This window comes from Microchirus variegatus (assembly GCF_963457635.1).
Source record: "Microchirus variegatus genome assembly, chromosome: 15".
Lineage (NCBI taxonomy): Eukaryota > Metazoa > Chordata > Actinopteri > Pleuronectiformes > Soleidae > Microchirus > Microchirus variegatus.
Window position 1 is genome coordinate 6,677,733 of NC_139816.1, and position 18,784 is coordinate 6,696,516.

Here is an 18,784-nt window from a genome sequence, read left to right on the forward strand (position 1 = left end):
GGTGGGGCAAGGAGGAGGAGAGACGCTGAAGGGGGGGGGGGGGTACGACACTTGTAATCGGATCATTGGCTACAGTAGGTTGAGTCGCTGTGATCAATAGAAACTGCACATGCAGCACGAGAGCCTTTAATGGCCCTTAATCTCCATCAGGGCCGAGGACTGAAATGGATGGAAGAGGAAGTCGCCGAGGCAGCCGGCATCACATGACCCACTCAGGCCTGCACTTGTGCAATGTCATGCACTTAGACCCACACACACACACACACACACACACACACACACACACACAGACACACACAGTGGTAATATAGAGTCTGGACAGGTGACTCCCAGGCCCCAGCAGCCACATGTCACATTTCATTCCTCGTCACCTTTTCATTTCATTTTCAATGCATTACATTCCAGCTCCGTCCTGCTGCCCACCCTCTGTGATGCAAACACCTTGGCTGCTTCAACACTCTCTCTCTCTTTCTCTCTCCGTCCACGGCACAATACACACTCCAGCCTTTTGAATTCATCGCCGCCACAGCGTAAAAGAGTTGTGCAGTCCGGCGATGAAGTGCAAACGTGGGAGCAGAGCTGCGGACGCTGTGCTCTCTCGTTCCCTCGCTTCATATATTTCACTCAATCCTCCTGCTCCGCCGACTTAAAAGATTCATATTTATGAGACCTGCTGCCGAGTGTTGCCAAGTGTCCTGAAAGGATACGGCGGCCCATAATAAACACAGATAAAAAAAATTAGCGTAAGGTAAAAACACAGACGGTGTCCTCTCGGTCTCCTTGAAGCTCACCCTCACCCTCTTTCATTACTCTCTCTCTCTCTCCTTCTCTGTCTCACTGCACTTATGTTTCCATAAATTAAAGCGTGGATTGACAATAACCTGAAACCTGAGGGCAGAAGCAGGACTGTGAGTGACCTCCTTTACACTGAATTATCACGCTCCAGATACTCAGATACTGTAAGAGAAGAGTTATCTTTGGTTTACCATCTGTGGTAGTAGTTTTTCCACTACATGGTACCGCCTCACCTCACCTTAGCATGGTTTGATTGGTTTTCTATCACAATATATGCTAGTGTTCAAAGGTTTGGGGTCTTAGAAATGTCCTTATTTTTGAAGGAAAAAGCCCTTTTTTCAATGAATATAACATTAAATGAATCAGAAATGCACTCTATACATTGTTAATGTGGTAAACGACTATTCTAGCTGCAAACGTCTGGTTTTTAATGGAATATGTACATAGGTGTATAGAGGCCCATATCCAGTGTTCTAATGGTACATTGTGTTTGCTAATCGTGTTAGAAGACTATTGGATGGTTAGAAAACCCTTGTGCAATGATGTTAGCACAGCTGAAAACAGTTTAGCTGCTTCTTTATTTGGAATAAAAATAATTATTTCTAATCTTGTCAATGTCTTGATTATATTTTCTATTCATTTTGCAACTCTTTTGATGAATAAAAGTGTGACACAACAAAAATTTGTATAGTTGACCCCAAACTTTTGAACGGTATTGTAGTTCCTCCTCAACATGGGCGGAGTCATCACAGCAAGGCTGCATGAAACCGCAGTGACAGAAACAAACAAACTAGCGATGCGTCATCAACCGCGTAGGCTGCGTGTGCAGCCCAGGTTTTGGAACCGCACGATATTGCCTTGTTGGGTGTGCACATGGGTGGGACAGCACATGCACAGACTTAATTTCCACCTCACCAGTAGGTGGCGTTTTAAGCCCCGCTCACCAAGCAGAAGAAACTGTTGTCGTCAAGGACATTCATCCGACCCTCGCTGTGAGCTGCTCGAACCAGACGTGTCTGAGGGAGCTTTAGCAACGCTCTCTTCTTCTTTGGTAGGAATGCGTCCTATTCACTGCGTCCAGACTTGTACCGCCACCCGATGGTGAAATCAGATACTACGCCAGAGTATGTGAGGGTCTGCGATATGCGACACGCAATGCTACGTGCAGCATGTGCGCGGAAGTATACCAGGGCCTTAAAGCAGTTGTGTAACTGAATCATTAGAATCCTTAGAATCAGTTCTCTACTTCCTGCACAGACAAACAGCGGCAAGGGTTTGTGTTGCGGCTCGTCGCTCGTGATCAGCGGCGCTGTCGCTAAATACACCAGACTCCTCTGGTAAATATTGTGATTTTAGACGTTTCCTTTGCTAAATGTTGCAGATTAACACACTTTTTCAGGATCTTTTAAAGTCGTTTTAACTGATCTACAGTTCTGCTTTGTTAGGTTTGATTCCTCTGACCAATCAGTGCACAGCAGACTGATGACATCGCCATAGTATCACCTCAGTTTGCTTTGAACCTCACCAGAGCAGGTACTAATAACAGTACCAGGTACTATCACTAATGGAAAAGCCGTGCCGAGGTGAGTAGCTCTTGTGGAAACACACCATATTTGTTGTCCATTAGTCCACATGCACTCACTCACCAGTGCATTATAAAGCTTCTTAAAGCGCAATTCTTTCTTTTTCCACGTATGTTTCTTGTTTTGTTAAAGTTTCTCACCTCGTATACGGGGAAAAATGCTTTTCGACCCAAGGAGAGCTGCATCGATGTTGATTTGATCGTGGCTTCCTGTTGCCTGGAGACATTTTTGAGCAGATTAATGACCCTGCACTTGAAACGATTCCCCTGATGCTTAGAACGTCTTTGCTCTAAACAATAGAGAGAAAAAAAACATTTAATTTGTCCAACAAATAGAGAGAGTTTTCAAGATGAAGATGTAGAGAGAAAAAAAATGCATTAGTGATCCCACGTGTTGGAGACTCTCTCTCATAAATCAAATAAATATCAAGGACGTGAGACGGCAACAGTAGATTTTTATTTACAGTCTGATCGGATCATAAGATCGACTGGTCTTAAAGTGATAGTTCAGGTGTTTTTGAGATTTAGTTGTCCTACAGTCTGTCTGATATTCTGTAGGATATAAACGTGGATATAGACGGAGGGAAAAGCTCATCACCACAGTGAAGGTATAGCTACAGCGTCATGGAGGGGATGACGCTGTAGGTCCTTGAAGAAAATGCTCCATCCATCCATCCGTCCTGTGACTTTACGCTTGACCTTTTCCACGTTAACGACAACAGCCTGAAATATAGAGGCACGTGAAGGTGACCGTGTACAGACGCGCCACATCCAGTCTGATGGAGGCTCTGCAGGGAAGAACAAGAAGAAGGTAAACTGGAATAAACTGTGGCTAAAGCAGCTGTGTTGAGTGTTTCTAAATGTCACTTATTATTTCACAGTTTGACTTCATGATTTCTTTGTTATGTGGCGCAAAGAAACCAGAAAATATTCACATTTAAGAAGCTAAAAAAAATCCAAGAAATTCGTTTTTATTCATTAAAAAAACCAAAAAAAACCTGAAACCTGTTAATACAATTCATTATTTCGGGCCTTTCAGCAGTTTTTACAGGCCTGTCTGTTCCACAGCTGACTGACATTAATGCATTAATTCATTGGTTACAAACGGGTTGTGAAGAGGATTTTAAAGCAATACAGTAAAAAAAAAAAAAATCTCCCACCTGTAATGTCTACTGAGCAGCTCTGAACGGTCTTAACCCAGATTACACGATAGTCTCCCAGATGACCAGAGCATAACGCTACAGTACGAGGTGTGAAGAAGCTCAGAGTCAGGACTGAGATAAACAAGTGTCCGTCGGTGCTCCTTCACTCCAGTCTCCTTGGCTGAGCTCCAGAGATCCTGAGTGAAGCTGGAAGAAACCAGGAAAGAGGATACTGTTGTTGTTGTTGTTGTTTTCGTTTTCTCTTCACTAGCGGGGACCATCGGAGGTTTTTCCCTGTGGTCGCACAAACGTTGGACAATAACCTCAAACAAAATAGCACACAGAGCTGCCCACTAAAGAGACCAACAGGGCTGGTGTAAAAACTTTATTATTCTGTTTTTTATGGCCCACTGTCTCACCTCTGTAGTGTTCTACCATCCTATAATAATAATAATAATAATGATAATACAGTGTGAACATGGCACTCCAAAGGTAAATCATGAAAAACCTGCCTGGACCTGTAAACATATGTGAAGACGTATGTTATGTTATTTAATGCCTGAGTTTTGGAGAAAATCAATATTCTATGGTTTTTCTGTGTTTTTAGGAAACAGGACTTAGAAGAAATGGGCATCAGGCACATTAACAGCTGTCACTTTATTTTTTTTACTAATAATAATATTACACTTCTTTAGCACCTTTCATACAAGGATTGCAGCTCAAAGAGCCTCACAATAAAAGGAAAATAAAATGTAAAAAGAAAAGAGATGCACATACAACAATAAACCACAAAATGCTCAAGTAAAATAGTAAAATAAAAACGTGTTTTAACTTTGAGAAAAAAACAAAAGATGCAAATAAAACAGTAAAATACAACATGGGGTGGAATAAAATAGGAAGAGTCCAGAGTTTAAAAACCCTGTTATAGCTTTAAATAATTAATCAACTAAAAAATGCAAATAAAACACAACACAGGGTGGAAAATGTAGCTTAAATGACATAAATCTGTGAAATATACCAATGAAAGCCATACAGCTCCTTACAGAGGACAGAAAGAGTCTTCTATGTGATACATATTTGCTGTATTTTCATCATCAGATCATGTTCTACAACAAAAATGCTCAGCCTTGACTCCGTTCACACATCATGATATAACCATGGCAACAGAGACACCTTGGAAAAAAAAAGGGCAGGAGAGAAACTTGTTTCTGTTTCGTCCAAAACTGTTGATTAAATTAGCAGACGACGCTCGACGTTCACTGAGTCTCATTAGAAAAAGAGAAATATGTTCCTCACAACGCGTCACATGATGAACGTGATGGTCGTCAGTGGGGCTGATGGAGTGTCAGTGAAACAGTGAGGAGGTGCCAGTGCTGACACTCAGGCTAACCTTGCCTTGAGCCGTGTGTTGATGAGTCACGAGTGTGACGGAAACTTCAAAGATGCTCCGCTCTCATTTTCACTTCTCCGGAAGCACTTTTTTCTCTCTTTTTTTGACATTTTTTTTGGGGGAAAAGAATTAAAAAAAACTTTTCTTGGCACATTCTTGGAACGGCTTTGACCATCGTGGATCGAGGCCAAATGAAACGCTCGCAGCATTTTAAGGTTATTAGCGACGAACTTTGACGCCTGAGTGGTTAAAAAAAACAACATGACAAGCTGTTGAAGTGTAATAAGAGGAGGGGTCAAACTCCAAGAATAACTTTCAATATCTGGCAGTTTTTTGCAATTTACTGCAGGTTATAATATAAAATAGTGTATTAGTACCAAGACAAACAAAAGTTTGATTTAAAAAACACTGTAGTTGTACATGAAGACCTGATTTTGTGTGTTAAATTTGAGTGGAGGCGACACCGTTGTATCCTCAACTGGCCAAACATGACTTATCGACTCGTCGCAAGACTCTTCGACTCCTCACAAGGCTTCACACGACTGCTGACTCCTCACAAGACTCTTCGACTCCTCACAAGACTCTTCGACTCCTCACACGACTTCAGAAAACTCTTCAACTCCTCACACGACTCTTCGACTCCTCACAAGACTCTTCGACTCCTCACAAGACTTCACAAGACTCTTCGACTCCTCACACGACTCTTCGACTCCTCACAAGACTCTTCGACTCCTCACAAGACTCTTCGACTCCTCACAAGACTTCACAAGACTCTTCGACTCCTCACACGACTTCACAAGACTCTTCGACTCCTCACAAGACTCTTCGACTCCTCACAAGACTTCACGCGACTCTTCGACTCCTCACACGACTCTTCGACTCCTCACAAGACTCTTCGACTCCTCACAAGACTCTTCGACTCCTCACACGACTTCACGCGACTCTTCGACTCCTCACACGACTCTTCGACTCCTCACAAGACTCTTCGACTCCTCACAAGACTCTTCGACTCCTCACACGACTTCACAAAACTCTTCGACTCCTCACACGACTCTTCGACTCCTCACAAGACTCTTCGACTCCTCACAAGACTCTTCGACTCCTCACACGACTCTTCGACTCCTCACAAGACTCTTCGACTCCTCACAAGACTCTTCGACTCCTCACAAGACTTCACAAGACTCTTCGACTCCTCACACGACTCTTCGACTCCTCACAAGACTCTCCGACTCCTCACGCAACTCTCCGACTCCTCACACAACTCTCCCTCCTCACGCGACTCTTCGACTCCTCACAAGACTCTTCGACTCCTCACACAACTCTCCCTCCTCACACGACTCTTCGACTCCTCACAAGACTCTTCGACTCCTCACAAGACTCTTCGACTCCTCACACGACTTCACAAGACTCTTCGACTCCTCACAAGACTTCACAAGACTCTTCGACTCCTCACACGACTCTTCGACTCCTCACAAGACTCTCCGACTCCTCACGCAACTCTCCGACTCCTCACACAACTCTCCCTCCTCACGCGACTCTTCGACTCCTCACAAGACTCTTCGACTCCTCACACAACTCTCCCTCCTCACACGACTCTTCGACTCCTCACAAGACTCTTCGACTCCTCACACGACTCTTCGACTCCTCACACGACTTCACAAAACTCTTCGACTCCTCACACGACTCTTCGACTCCTCACAAGACTCTTCGACTCCTCACAAGACTCTTCGACTCCTCACACGACTCTTCGACTCCTCACAAGACTCTTCGACTCCTCACAAGACTTCACAAGACTCTTCGACTCCTCACACGACTCTTCGACTCCTCACAAGACTCTCCGACTCCTCACGCAACTCTCCGACTCCTCACACAACTCTCCCTCCTCACGCGACTCTTCGACTCCTCACAAGACTTCACAAGACTCTTTGACTCCTCACAAGACTCTCCGACTCCTCACGCGACTCTTCGACTCCTCACACAACTCTCCCTCCTCACGCGACTCTTCGACTCCTCACAAGACTCTCCGACTCCTCACACAACTCTCCCTCCTCACGCGACTCTTCGACTCATCACAAGACTTCACAAGACTCTTTGACTCCTCACAAGACTCTCCGACTCCTCACGCGACTCTTCGACTCCTCACGCGACTCTTCGACTCCTCACAAGATTCACTGACTCCTCATCAAGACCCTTCGACTCCTCACATGACTCGTCGACTCCTCACACGACTCGTCGACTCCTCATAAGACTCCTCATAAGACTCCTCGCACAACTTGTGGACTCCTCCCACGACTCATCGGCTTTCCTGTTAATGCCCTAGTTTATGACTGAAGTTTCAGAAGTGAATTCTTCTGTCTCTCATCAGTTTGACCTGATAAGGCTTGTTGTTGTCCCCGCCCGCCCCTGCAATGCTGGTGTATATGCGCTAACAATCCCTCAGTCAGAATCTGATCATGTTTTCTTGTTTGTTCTCAGATCAAGGATGCAGCAGACAAATAATAAGACAAAGAATCAAACAGGAGCAGAATAAAAACACCAGCAACACAATTCATCAAAGGTTACGTACTGCATCTTTAAGTCTTCTTTCACGTGAAACGGCAAAAATAACGTGCACTTTTCATGCGTTCAGCTTGATAAAGTCAACAGCACATCATCATCAGAGGGCCCTCATTAAATCAGTGTTTTCACATTTAACACTTTCTGCATCTCGGCACCATCACACACACACACACACACACACATATAAGCAGTAATTGTGTGAGCCGTGTGCTGTGAATAAATAGCTGTAGTTTGTCTGTTGTTCCCAGACAAATGGAGGCAGGAGGAGTGTGGTGTTCCCTGTGAAACCCTGATGGATGCACAAATGAACACACACAGGAGATGAAGTCACAATCCGAGGCCTCCAGTGTTATAATTACAGCTCTTTCGTCCTCCTCGACAAACATAAAGGGGGGGATTTTTGTCGTCCTCTTACTCCCTCTCTCCCTCTCTCTCTCCTCCACCTCTCAGCTCACAGCGTGGTGAGATGGCATTAATTGCTCCAAAAGCTGTGGAAAGCACAACAAGTGCTTCTCATCATCCTGGTGTAATTGTGTCTGTAGGAGTTGGAGAGCTGGAGAAGAAAGAGGGCTTTGTAGTTGTGGTCTTACAGCTGGGTGAACGTGAGGCGGAACATGGTGTGGTGGCGCCCTCTGGTGGACGGACACTGACAGAGACGCTAAAAGCAGACTTGGGGCCAATTCCTAACTTAACCCTCAAGTTCAACCCTTAATCTTAACTGGCCCTCAAAACCAAAGTGTTGAGGGTTATTTTGTCACTTAGAAATGGGACACCCCTTAAATGCAGATACGTCTTCAGACTGTAGGGGGCAGAATAACGCGAAAGCTGCATCCAGTCTGTCAACTCCAAAAAAGAAGAAGAAGAACACATTTACGTCACAATTATTTTATTACGATCCGTTTGTCAGTCAAGTTATTAGGTTGTCAGTTAGTTATAAGATGATACTCATACAAATACCACAACCACGGACATATTCAGCTGACAGTTACCACACACCACGGAAATTTTAAGGAAATGTGCGCAATGGGACCAGGAACAAGTGATTCAATTTTGGGTGTGATCCGTAGAATCGCTATCACTATTTTTATGGCTATTATGTGGGGGAGTTGAGCGTCTGCGCTCTCCGAGTGCTTTTCTAGTTTTACTATGCTACTGTATAACTTCAAACATTATTTAAAATAATAGAATAGCTGTACCCAAACTGGGAAATTAGAGTGTAGCTGCAGCAGCAGCAAGACACTGAAATATACATAGACTAAAAATAAAGTAAGGACGAGGAGTTTAATGAATGATAAATACATAGTATAGGGTAGGGTAGGGTGTACAAAAGACAAACGCATATTATGGTTATAGAATAAGTTAAATAATAGAACAATAAAAAGCACTTGAAGGTGATCGTACCAAAGCTCTAGTGTTCAAATACAGTTGGTGTGAAATGGCCAAAATCAATCCAAGATGGCGGCTTTCCTGTTGGTTTTAGAGCATAGATCTTCACTAGCTTGTTTGACCGTCCCGACCTAATTAACTGAAGTTTCGTTCATGTAGGTTTTTTTTTTTATCTGATATACTAAATGCCAAATGAATTAAAGTAATTGAATATTAAAGGTAGAGGAAAAAAACTTACATTTATGTTCTCTGAAATATTCTGGCCTAAATGTTTATAGTGGCATCACGGAGTGTCCATTATTGTTGGACTATGGGAGGAACCCGGATTAAACCCTTGTTTCTAACCACTGCACCAACCATGTGGCCTCAGGGCTATTTTTGTTGTATTTTTGTAATTCCTCAGTGTGTAAAGCATAGATGTCGTGCATCCATAGTAAATACACAAAAACAAGACTGTTGCGCTAAACATGGGTAATCTTTATTTAGCTTTTGCGAGTTACCTAGAGGAGAAAACTGTCACATTCTTGCAGTTGATGTCTTTGCCGTCTTGGGGAAGCCCCCGTTCAAGCTGAGCAGGAGTCTGGGTGGTGATGGTGGTGATGGTGGTGGTGGTCGTGTGGGATAGGGTTTTTCCCAAAAAGTGCTAAGAATTGTTGAGGACAGACAGTCTGATTGAGCCTGAGGTACCGAGTCGAGTACGTCATCAACGTGGTCAGATTTGTGATCAGAGCAGCAGGTTTCTCCTCAGACAAATGCACTTCAGAATGACAGAATCACAAGACAGAGCCAGAAGAGGAAAAATGAAAACAAGAACAAAAACAAAAGTGTGAAACAAAGGTGTGCACTGGCCGACGCTTGCCAACCCACTACATAACTGTATCTTTAGGTACACAGAAACAGATGCAGAGAGGATACATCATCCAGTGATTGGCGTGAATGTGGCCCTTTCATCCCACCTGTCAATCACACGCAGCCTCCGTCACATGGCTAAAACACAACTTCAAGAACATGATTAATTTAAACAGAATAATCATCTTTAATTCTCTTCAATCAGGAGTTAATGAGGCTCGCCGAATATCCCAAACATTAATTTTGAGGCATTTAAAAAAAACTACAAATAAGCCCGGTGAAAACTGCTCTGACTACTCTGGGGGGGTTGTTGGTTGGTTGGTTAGTTCGTCAGTTAGTCGCTCACAAAGAAAATCAAAGAGTAACAGAGAGTTAGAGAGTTAAGGGTACTGGTCCAGGCCGTTTAGAAGGACTGAAAGTGCTTAAAAGACAGAGTTCTCAAATTGGGTTGGTTTTCATCGTGAGGCGGGAGACACACGGGGGTTTTAACGCCACCGGTCAACAGATACAGATGAGTCCATCCATCGTCGTGTTCAAGTCTTCAGATACATCGTCGTCTTCAGTGGGAAGAAAGTGGCAAGAGACGTCGCTTCTACTTCTTCTTCTTCTTCCCCCTCCTCCTCCTCCTGGTTAGGCAAATTATTTTATTTAAGGTCCTACATCGTTAGTGTTGCACTTGCAGCAGACGGCTTCGCGTGAAGGTTACTGTTTATTTCTATTGCGTTCCTGCGAAGACAAAACAAGAGCAGAGAGAGAGAGAGAGAGAGATAATCAGTGGATGAACTGATCAGAAGCTGCTGATGAAGGCCATTGATTTTAGGAACATTTTGTCATGGACTGCTCTCACTGAGTGGCTCTCCACTTGTCTTGTATTGATATTTTTTCCTTGACGACTTCTTTGAACTATAAATAGAAGAATTGGATTATCGTCTTAAAATAGAGAACGCAGTTACAGCCTGAGAGCGTTCTTGTTACTGTGGAACTGTTCACAATCCAGTGTGTGCAAACAATTTCTTAAGACCAATAGTGACATGTTAATAAAATTAAATGGATTTTTTAATAATTTGGTATCGAATAAATCTCAAATAGTGCCAAATAGAGCACCTATACTTCTCTTTACTAAAACCTCTGTTATTTCACTCTGCTTCACTTCAGCAGCATCAGACTTTGCACAGCTCATGTCCACATGTTGTTACATGACCTCCATGTGTTTTTAAGCTCCTACTGCAGATTTTAAAGGTGATATTTACTTAAAACCGCAAAACTTACACCTCTGGTGGTGATGTCTTTATTTTGATTACCGGATAACTACATAGAGCTTGTAACTGCAGAGATTTACTCTATTTAGTTTGGGCATGTCGTTTTTGAGCAGGGACTCCAAAAAGAGGATCAGGGAAGAAGAGGTTAAAAGAGAACTAATAATACAAATGTGAAAGAAACAGTGTGACATCCCATTTTCTACGGGAAGTCCTGGTTATCAAAATCTGTTCTCAGTGATTTTCATGTTTGCATGTGGACTTAAATGTAGTCGAATCAAATTAGAGGAGACCCTTTTGGCTACCGTCGTCAGTGTTGGTACAAAGATAAACATTATGCTGGCTGGAAAACTAATCCATCACTTGGCACTTAAGAAATTACACTCCCTCTCTCCTTCTCGTATGTGTGTTTAGTCTTTATATAAATAAGACACCGTATATCAAGACAGCATCCTGTTTGAAAGTTGTCCCAGACTTTTGGACAAAAAGCTGGGAGCTGTGTTTATGCACAGAAGGTACAGTATATTCACAATCCTGGAGTAACCATAACACACCTCAAATATCATGTAATCCAGGGAGTGTCCTGGATTAGTAAATATTAACAGACAGAAAAGACAAAACTGTCCTTGTATCACAGATTAATAAACTGCACCTTCTTGTTTGGGAACTATATGAGACTGTACGCCTCAGAAATAAAGCCTTACAATAAAGTGTACTCTTTTTACTTGATAATAGGACTGATCTTTAAGTAGTGAAGTAGCGCAAAGATACATTTGTATTGGTACACAGCTCTAACCATAACACATTCAATCGTACGTCGTATTATTTGCTAAATTGCTGATAAAATCCAGGAACCACATTCATATCCAAAGTGATCTTAAACACTTATAGGAGCTGGTTCCCTGGATTTGAAGCCTCTCAAAAGTTCGGGAAGGACAGACCAAACAATAGAGAACAATTAACCTTGTCAAAGGCGGAGTAGGACGAGGCCTCAGACATGCCGCCGCTGTCATGCGCGAGGTCAAGGCTACGAAAAGCTGCACAACACAACGCCTGCACCGTGCAGGATGAAACAGGCTTCCTACTGACAGGTTGTTTTCAGAAGCCTGGAAACACTGACTTGAAATATTTATGAGAACGCATCCCGGCGCATATTAACAAGGTCAGCAATGAGGAGTCAATACAGCATCAATGGAGCACCAGCAGAGGGGGGAATGAGGGAAAAAAGCACGGAGCGGGTCATGAGGGTTTTCTAGATGCAATCAGATTAGCATAATGGTGAATCTAGGAATAGATGCAGCCGAATTCTTGCAATGACAACATGTTATTCTCTCCTTCGATGGCGTTTCCCTGCACAGTAGCATCCCACAGAGTTTCTAGTACTTAGACAAACATTTGTGGTGCACCACTGTTATTACCATTGGAAACATATTTAGTTTACCCTCTGAGGGAGCAGCCGCTGCTCTTCACAATTATCTGCACTGACAAACACAATCAAGCTTCGCTATCATGTGTTTTTTTTTTTTTGCTGGGAAACGTTTTCAGAATCAACACTTTCAGAACATCTAAGGCGAGCCGTGCCGTGCCGTACCGTCTTGTGCCAACTCTGAGGCATGCTGCAGCCAGTTCGCAGGCCGAGGGCTTATGTTGTTAAAGACTAATAAAGCACGGGGAGCCTGTGGAGAGCAGAGAGGCTTGGTGTTCAAAGGGAGATCAGAGCATACATCTGCCTTTGTCTGAGAGAGAGAATGCTAGGAATGTGAGCTATTTCAAGAAACCTCAATGCATCTAAATCCACTTGGGCACATCATCGAAATCTCAACAGCACAAGATGGCTGATGAGGAAACGGTGATTCCTGAACCTGCTTATGAGTAATGCTGACAGTCGCCTGTGCACTTCCCTTTTTTTTTATTAGTCTGTTTATTCAGTGACATGATGTTACAATCTATGTCTAAAGGCTGGTGCAACAAGATCAGCCGATGATAGTTTGCAATAAAGTTGACCTGCACTATTTCATGAATACTAACAAGCTGTTTATAGATGCGGTGACTCACTCACTCGTGTGTTTATCTTACCTTCCTCATAGCCTCCTCCTCTTCCTGACGTTTCTCATAATGTGCAAAATCATCAAAGATTGAGGTGGTATGCTTGTAAGTGGCGATAATTTTAAGCACTTGTTTGGCCTTCTCCAGAGGCACTTCCTGAGTGTCCCTGGAGTTGGTCACTGGCTTGTTGTCATTGTTCTCCAGCCGGATGTGTCGCAGCTGGTTGTTGGGCACGTCTTTGATGAAAACCCATTTCACCTCAAACTTGCCCTTCCACTTGTCCTGAGACCAGACGCCTGCATAGGCATTGTAGTCCACCGGCGAGCGCATCTCGGCCACGCCACAGAAATGCCCACTGCCGTTGACACTGAACAACAGGTACAGGGGGCCCTTGTTGCCCAGCGAGCGATAGGCACCGTCCAGGCGCTTGTTGCCATGTTCTGTACTGCACCAGATAGAATATTTGATTGAGCGGTGGATGTCGTCTTCCGAGTAGCTCTTGATAATGAAAACGCGTCCATTTTTCAAGTTCCAGTCAAAGTCTTTGGGGTTGTAGTTGTTGAGGGCACGGAGTTTCTCCAGCACAGGATGCACTTCTCCAGAGCAGGGGGAGGCACTAAGGGGGACTCCCCCACCCATTCCAAAGCCTTCACCCCGGTTCCTTGGGGCTACCCAGCGGTTAGGGGGCGGACCGGGGTGCTGGGGTTGTTGCTGATGAGGGTTATGTGGGGGGCCAGGCTGGGGGGGGAGGTGCAGATGCGGAGGGCCAGGGGCAAGATGCTGGGGGTGTTGGGGGTGTTGGGGGGACTGGAGGGACTGAAGCTGGAAGGGTTGGTGTTGGTGTTGATGTTGATGTTGATGTTGGTGGTGTTGGTGTTGGTGTTGATGTTGGTGCTGGGGCTGATGATGTTGAGGCTGATGCTGATGGGACAGGTGCTGAGGCTGATGGGACAAAGGGTTCTGCAGTAAGGGTTGGGAATGGGCGAGGAGAGGCTGCTGCACAAGAGGCTGTGGGGGCATCATAGTCTGAGCTAATGGGGATTTATTAAGTGAGCCCTTATCGTCCCAAGTACCAATGTTCATATTGTGCTTTATGGGGGGTGGGGGAATGGTGGCGATTCCACCCATCCCCATGTTGGCTTTGGGTTTGACCTTGGGCTGTGGCTTGGCTGGCTTCTTGGCAATGGCTGCCCAGGAGGCAGGTTTAGGTGCTGCCAAGCTGACAGAAGGAGGGAGGTTATTGGCCGCCATACTGGTCATACCTGTGGTGCCTCCTAAAGGTGACCCCACAGTTTTGGTGACAGCTGCTACCATGTCTGTACCCAGTTTTAGCCCTGCCATACCCTGCTCAATGCTATTCAGTACCGGCACCTTACTGAGCTGGGTGTCACTTCCAAAACCCGCTTGTCCGTCCGTGATGGCTCGACCCAGTGAGCTGGGGGCATAACCATAGCTATTGCTGTAGACTGAGCTCTGTGTGGACTGTCCCTGAGAGACACTGGTGCCCCAGGTGGAAAAGTCTGCATTGCCAGGGAAGAAGTTGAAGCCGTGCTGGCCGAGGAACGGAGGGGTATTCCCCAGAGCTCCTGGCTGGCTGAACACACCGTCGGGGATGAAGTGCGGCTCACCATTGCTCATCTGTCCATAAGTTGTTAGGTAGGGCATTGGAGGGTCTCCTGCTGTGGACCAAGCAGCCTCTCCCAGAGAGTAAGGGAAACCAATAGATGGAGCATAGTAGCTGGGCATGTAGGGGTCAGACATTGGTGGATAGCTGTTACTCTGTAAAGATACAAACAAACCAAAAAAACACAGGGACAACATATTAGCATACAGATATACTGTACATTGCAATTAAAGGTACAGAAAGCAGGAATTGTTTGGGCTTGCAGAAAACTTCCTCTGCTGTAAATAAACCCACAAAAGGAAATAAATGCGATAAAAAATGTCATGATCGGCAAAGAGATTCAGAGATGGGGAGACTGCCTCAAGTCATCTGTCGCATATGAAATAAGTCAGGACAGAGAGGGGCAACTGCAAAACATGAGAATTTTAATATCCTGTGGGTGAAATTCAACAATCAACTATTTCTCCAGTGATCTTGCCTTACTGCTGTGTGTGATTATGAACTGGAGCACAGACCATAAACACTCTGAACAGACTACATCGTGATGCACTGTTACCTGATTTGTCTGGCCGCTTAAGTAAGGCTCAAAATCATCATCATTCACACCATCCTTTTGATGCATTGATCCGTTTTGCACTGTGGATGGAGAGAAACAGAACATTATAGCATAGTACATGTCAAATGTATAGTATATGTAAAACAGGTGTTTCAGGTTTGAGAAACACCAATTAATATCTATTATAATTTTCTGACATTTTATGGATAACCAATCAGTTCATTGAGAAAATAATCATCAGATTAATTGATTATGAAAGTAATTGTTAGTTGCAGCCCGAGCTAATTGTACAAAATAACGGCCAGCACTGTCAAGGCATGGGATTATATTATTATTATTATTTATATTATATGTCCCTATTAAGCCATGTTTCCACCATGGTACAGTTTGATTTGGTACAGTACAGTATGGTATGGTTTGGAACAATAAAGCCCTGGGTCAGGCTCGCATTTCAACTGAGAACGGTAGCTTTACTTGGTAAAGTTGGTTTGTACCAAACCAAATCGTTTAAATTACATTAAGAAGGGGCCGCATGTAATCATTGGGGGGGCCGCCAGTTTGAGACCCCTGCTTTAAAGGGTTAAGACTTATTTATTCTTACTATATATTTATTTTACTAAAGCATTAATTAGGGACCTCGAACACAAAGGTGGCAAGGAACCTATTGAAATTGCTCCACACACATCAGAACTGGCAAAATTTTTCATAAAATAATGGACTAACACAAAATGGCTCAGTAGCGACCCCCACAGGTCAGGTCCCTATGGAGCGTGCAGAAATTTAGTTGCGCCGAAGTTCTTGAAATTCGGTGTGTATATTGCCCGGCCCGAGACGAACAAAAAAATCCTATTGACCTTAACTCAACAGGAAGTCCGCCATCTTGGATTTGGCATATTTCTTGTCGTTTTGCAAGTTTCATAATTGAGCTTACTAGTCTGAGGCCCTTTATCATAGGAAGATGAAAAGCGCGTCAAATTGTACTAGTTCACAATTGTAATTATGCCCCCCCCCCCCCACACACACACACACACACACACAAACACTATGAGGGGTGCCCCTTTTCACTTGAGCCCCGGCCCCTGGAATGTCTGTGAATGCCAGTGGGACTGACAAAACATTTTAAATCCAAACTTCTGCTCCATGAATAAAAATCACAGTTAATTAAAACAAAATATAAATATAGAACCCTCACCTTTATTTCCTTGTCCTTTAGGTCTCTGAATAATGGACAGAAGAGGGAGGGAGAGAGAAAAGAGATGAGAGTGTGGTCAGGAAACAAGGAAACATGTCAGTACACAAGGCCCTGCTTCTGTGAACAACACGGATTAACATAATCTACAGGCGCGAGCCCTCATCAGGCCGGATGTGCACATTCACAGGTTGCTTCTCGATATTGACCGGATGTCAAACACGGTGACATCCAGTAAACGGTGCCGCATTGGCAACCGGCTAAAGCCGGAGTGTGTTGGCAGTAGTGCAGCTGGCCTACATTAGGGCTTAAAAAAAAAAAAAAAAAAAAACGCTACCGGAAAAAAGAAGCATCAAGCACTTTTATTGGAGCCAGTTTGATCCGGCGATCCGAACCGGGATCAAACTGTTGTCGCTAAAAGTTTGCCCCCTTTTCCTCCGCCTGCTCGGCTAAATCCACGGCACGGTTCCGCTGACAGAACACGAACCTGATCCACTGTGGTCGCAGACATCCTCCAGGAACCGACACCGATGATCGCTGTTAGGGAGAGATAGTCCACGGCTTCCCCTTGTGCCTGCCTACCTCTGTGTCTGCACCTCACCGCTCTCAGGGCTCTTCTCTCGGTTCTGTTAATGTGACTAAAACAGCGGCTTTCTTTTCTCTTTTTTTCTCCCCCTCCCGTGTTCCAACAAAACAGCCGACGACGACGACGATGTGCCTCTCCCACGGCGGTGTGTGGAACGGTGACTCGGGCGTCGGTTGTGGAGTGCGTGCGATCCAGCCACAGACGGTGCTCTTTCCTTTTTTTTTAAACCCAGTCAACGTGAAACTGACGAGTGTCTTACTGGAATATCCCTCACCATATTCCACAATGGCGGACAGCAGGCTTCTTTACTCCCGCTTCCGTTCCGTTGTGCTGCTCCGTGACCTTCCGCCTGTGACGCTCTGAGTCATGTTACAAAACTGACACTTCACATGACTGTCACAGTCTAACACACACACACAGAGAAGATACTGACTATGTTTGTTTGTCAATACACTTAAAACACAACACACACACACACACACACACACACACACATACAGTCCCCCCCTGCTGTGTAATTCCTCTGGTTTAGATTGAATGAGAACTTACATTCAGGACTGTTTCACACAAATAGTTGATTTGATTATGGAATAAATAGACATAAACACACATGTGCAATATTTAACATTTACAATGACAACACACTTACATGTACATCTCGTCACATTTTATTTACTGGACGGAAAACAACCAAAATAAATACTATATGATGTAATTACTCTTTCAAGCAACCTGGAAATACAAATTTTGTATTTCCAGGTTTCAGGTATCTGACTTTCTCTATTTAATATATATATATATATATATACATACATATATACATATATATATATATATATATATATATATATTAAATACTGACTATCTGACTTTCTCTATTTAATATATATATATATATATATACATACATATATACATATATATATATATATATATATTAAATACATATATATATGTATATCTATAATATTCATGCAGTTCATACACTTTTCTGAAAAGGTAATATATGGTGCAATATACATATATAGTATCCCATGTCCAGTCTTTGTTCATACGGTGTATATTCTGGAAACTATAATATCTTTATATATTATACTTTCTTGGAAATGCATGTTTATTATTTATTATTTTTTATATTTACTGTTTACTACCACTCAGAGTGGTGCCCCTCTTTTCACTTGAGCCCCAGTCCCTGGAATGTCTGTGAATGCCAGTGGGACCGACAAAACATTTTAAATCCAAACTTCTGCTCCATGAATAAAAATCACAGTTAATTTTTTTTTATATATATATAAATATGTATAACCCTCACCTTTATTTCATACAAATAGTTGATTTGATTATGGAATAAATAGACACAAACACACATATGCAACATTTACAATGACAACACACTTACATGCACATCTCGTCACGTTTACTGGAGGTAAAAAGTATCTTATCTTAGTATTAATAATTTTTATATATATATAAAGATAAATAAATAATAATAATAAAAGTTTTTATATTGGTACAAAATCATCCCACAGGAAATCACGACTTTGGGAAGCGTTCATGTGCATTTTGCATGTTAGGAACTCATATTTACCATAATTTTGATAGAACATGAAAGCAGCACAAGTCTTTCTCACCACAGCCAATAATACTTGACTATTGATTGCTGTAGAAGCATTTGTTTTCAAACGGTTGACATAATTTTGCATCTTTTATGTTTTTTTGACATCATTTTGCATGTTACGCATTCTTCTGTTGTTGTTGTTGTAGCTTTGCTATTTTAACTCTTCCGTACAAGAAGAGTCTTTTATAAAACAAAATTAATGCATT

General features: G+C 43.3%; 1 protein-coding gene across 2 annotated transcripts; it reads right to left on the minus strand.

The window, feature by feature from the left end:
• Positions 1-9,323: 9,323 nt before the first annotated feature.
• Positions 9,324-17,296, minus strand: ythdf3 (YTH N6-methyladenosine RNA binding protein F3). Of its 2 annotated transcripts, none has more exons than XM_083901753.1 (5): positions 16,957-17,296; positions 16,378-16,402; positions 15,186-15,265; positions 13,036-14,784; positions 9,324-10,429 (listed from the first exon to the last, which is right to left on the minus strand). In XM_083901753.1, exons 3-5 carry the CDS (start codon positions 15,249-15,251, stop codon positions 10,406-10,408), a joined length of 1,839 nt encoding a protein of 612 aa, XP_083757879.1. In that variant the 5' UTR covers positions 15,252-15,265; positions 16,378-16,402; positions 16,957-17,296; the 3' UTR covers positions 9,324-10,405. The 2 variants fall into 2 exon arrangements, with proteins under 2 accessions (XP_083757879.1, XP_083757880.1); XM_083901754.1 differs by having other exon boundaries at positions 16,862-17,296.
• Positions 17,297-18,784: the final 1,488 nt, after the last annotated feature.

Excerpts from the sequence above, each read along its gene's own strand:
- ythdf3 (XM_083901754.1), bottom strand. The coding sequence starts at position 16,885 with ATGTCTGCGACCACAGTGGATCAG. Across the intron at positions 16,403-16,861 it reads CTGCGACCACAGTGGATCAG|AGACCTAAAGGACAAGGAAA; the intron begins GTTCGTGTTCTG and ends TCCATTATTCAG. Across the intron at positions 10,430-13,035 it reads AGGAGGAGGCTATGAGGAAG|GAACGCAATAGAAATAAACA; the intron begins GTAAGATAAACA and ends TTGTCTTCGCAG.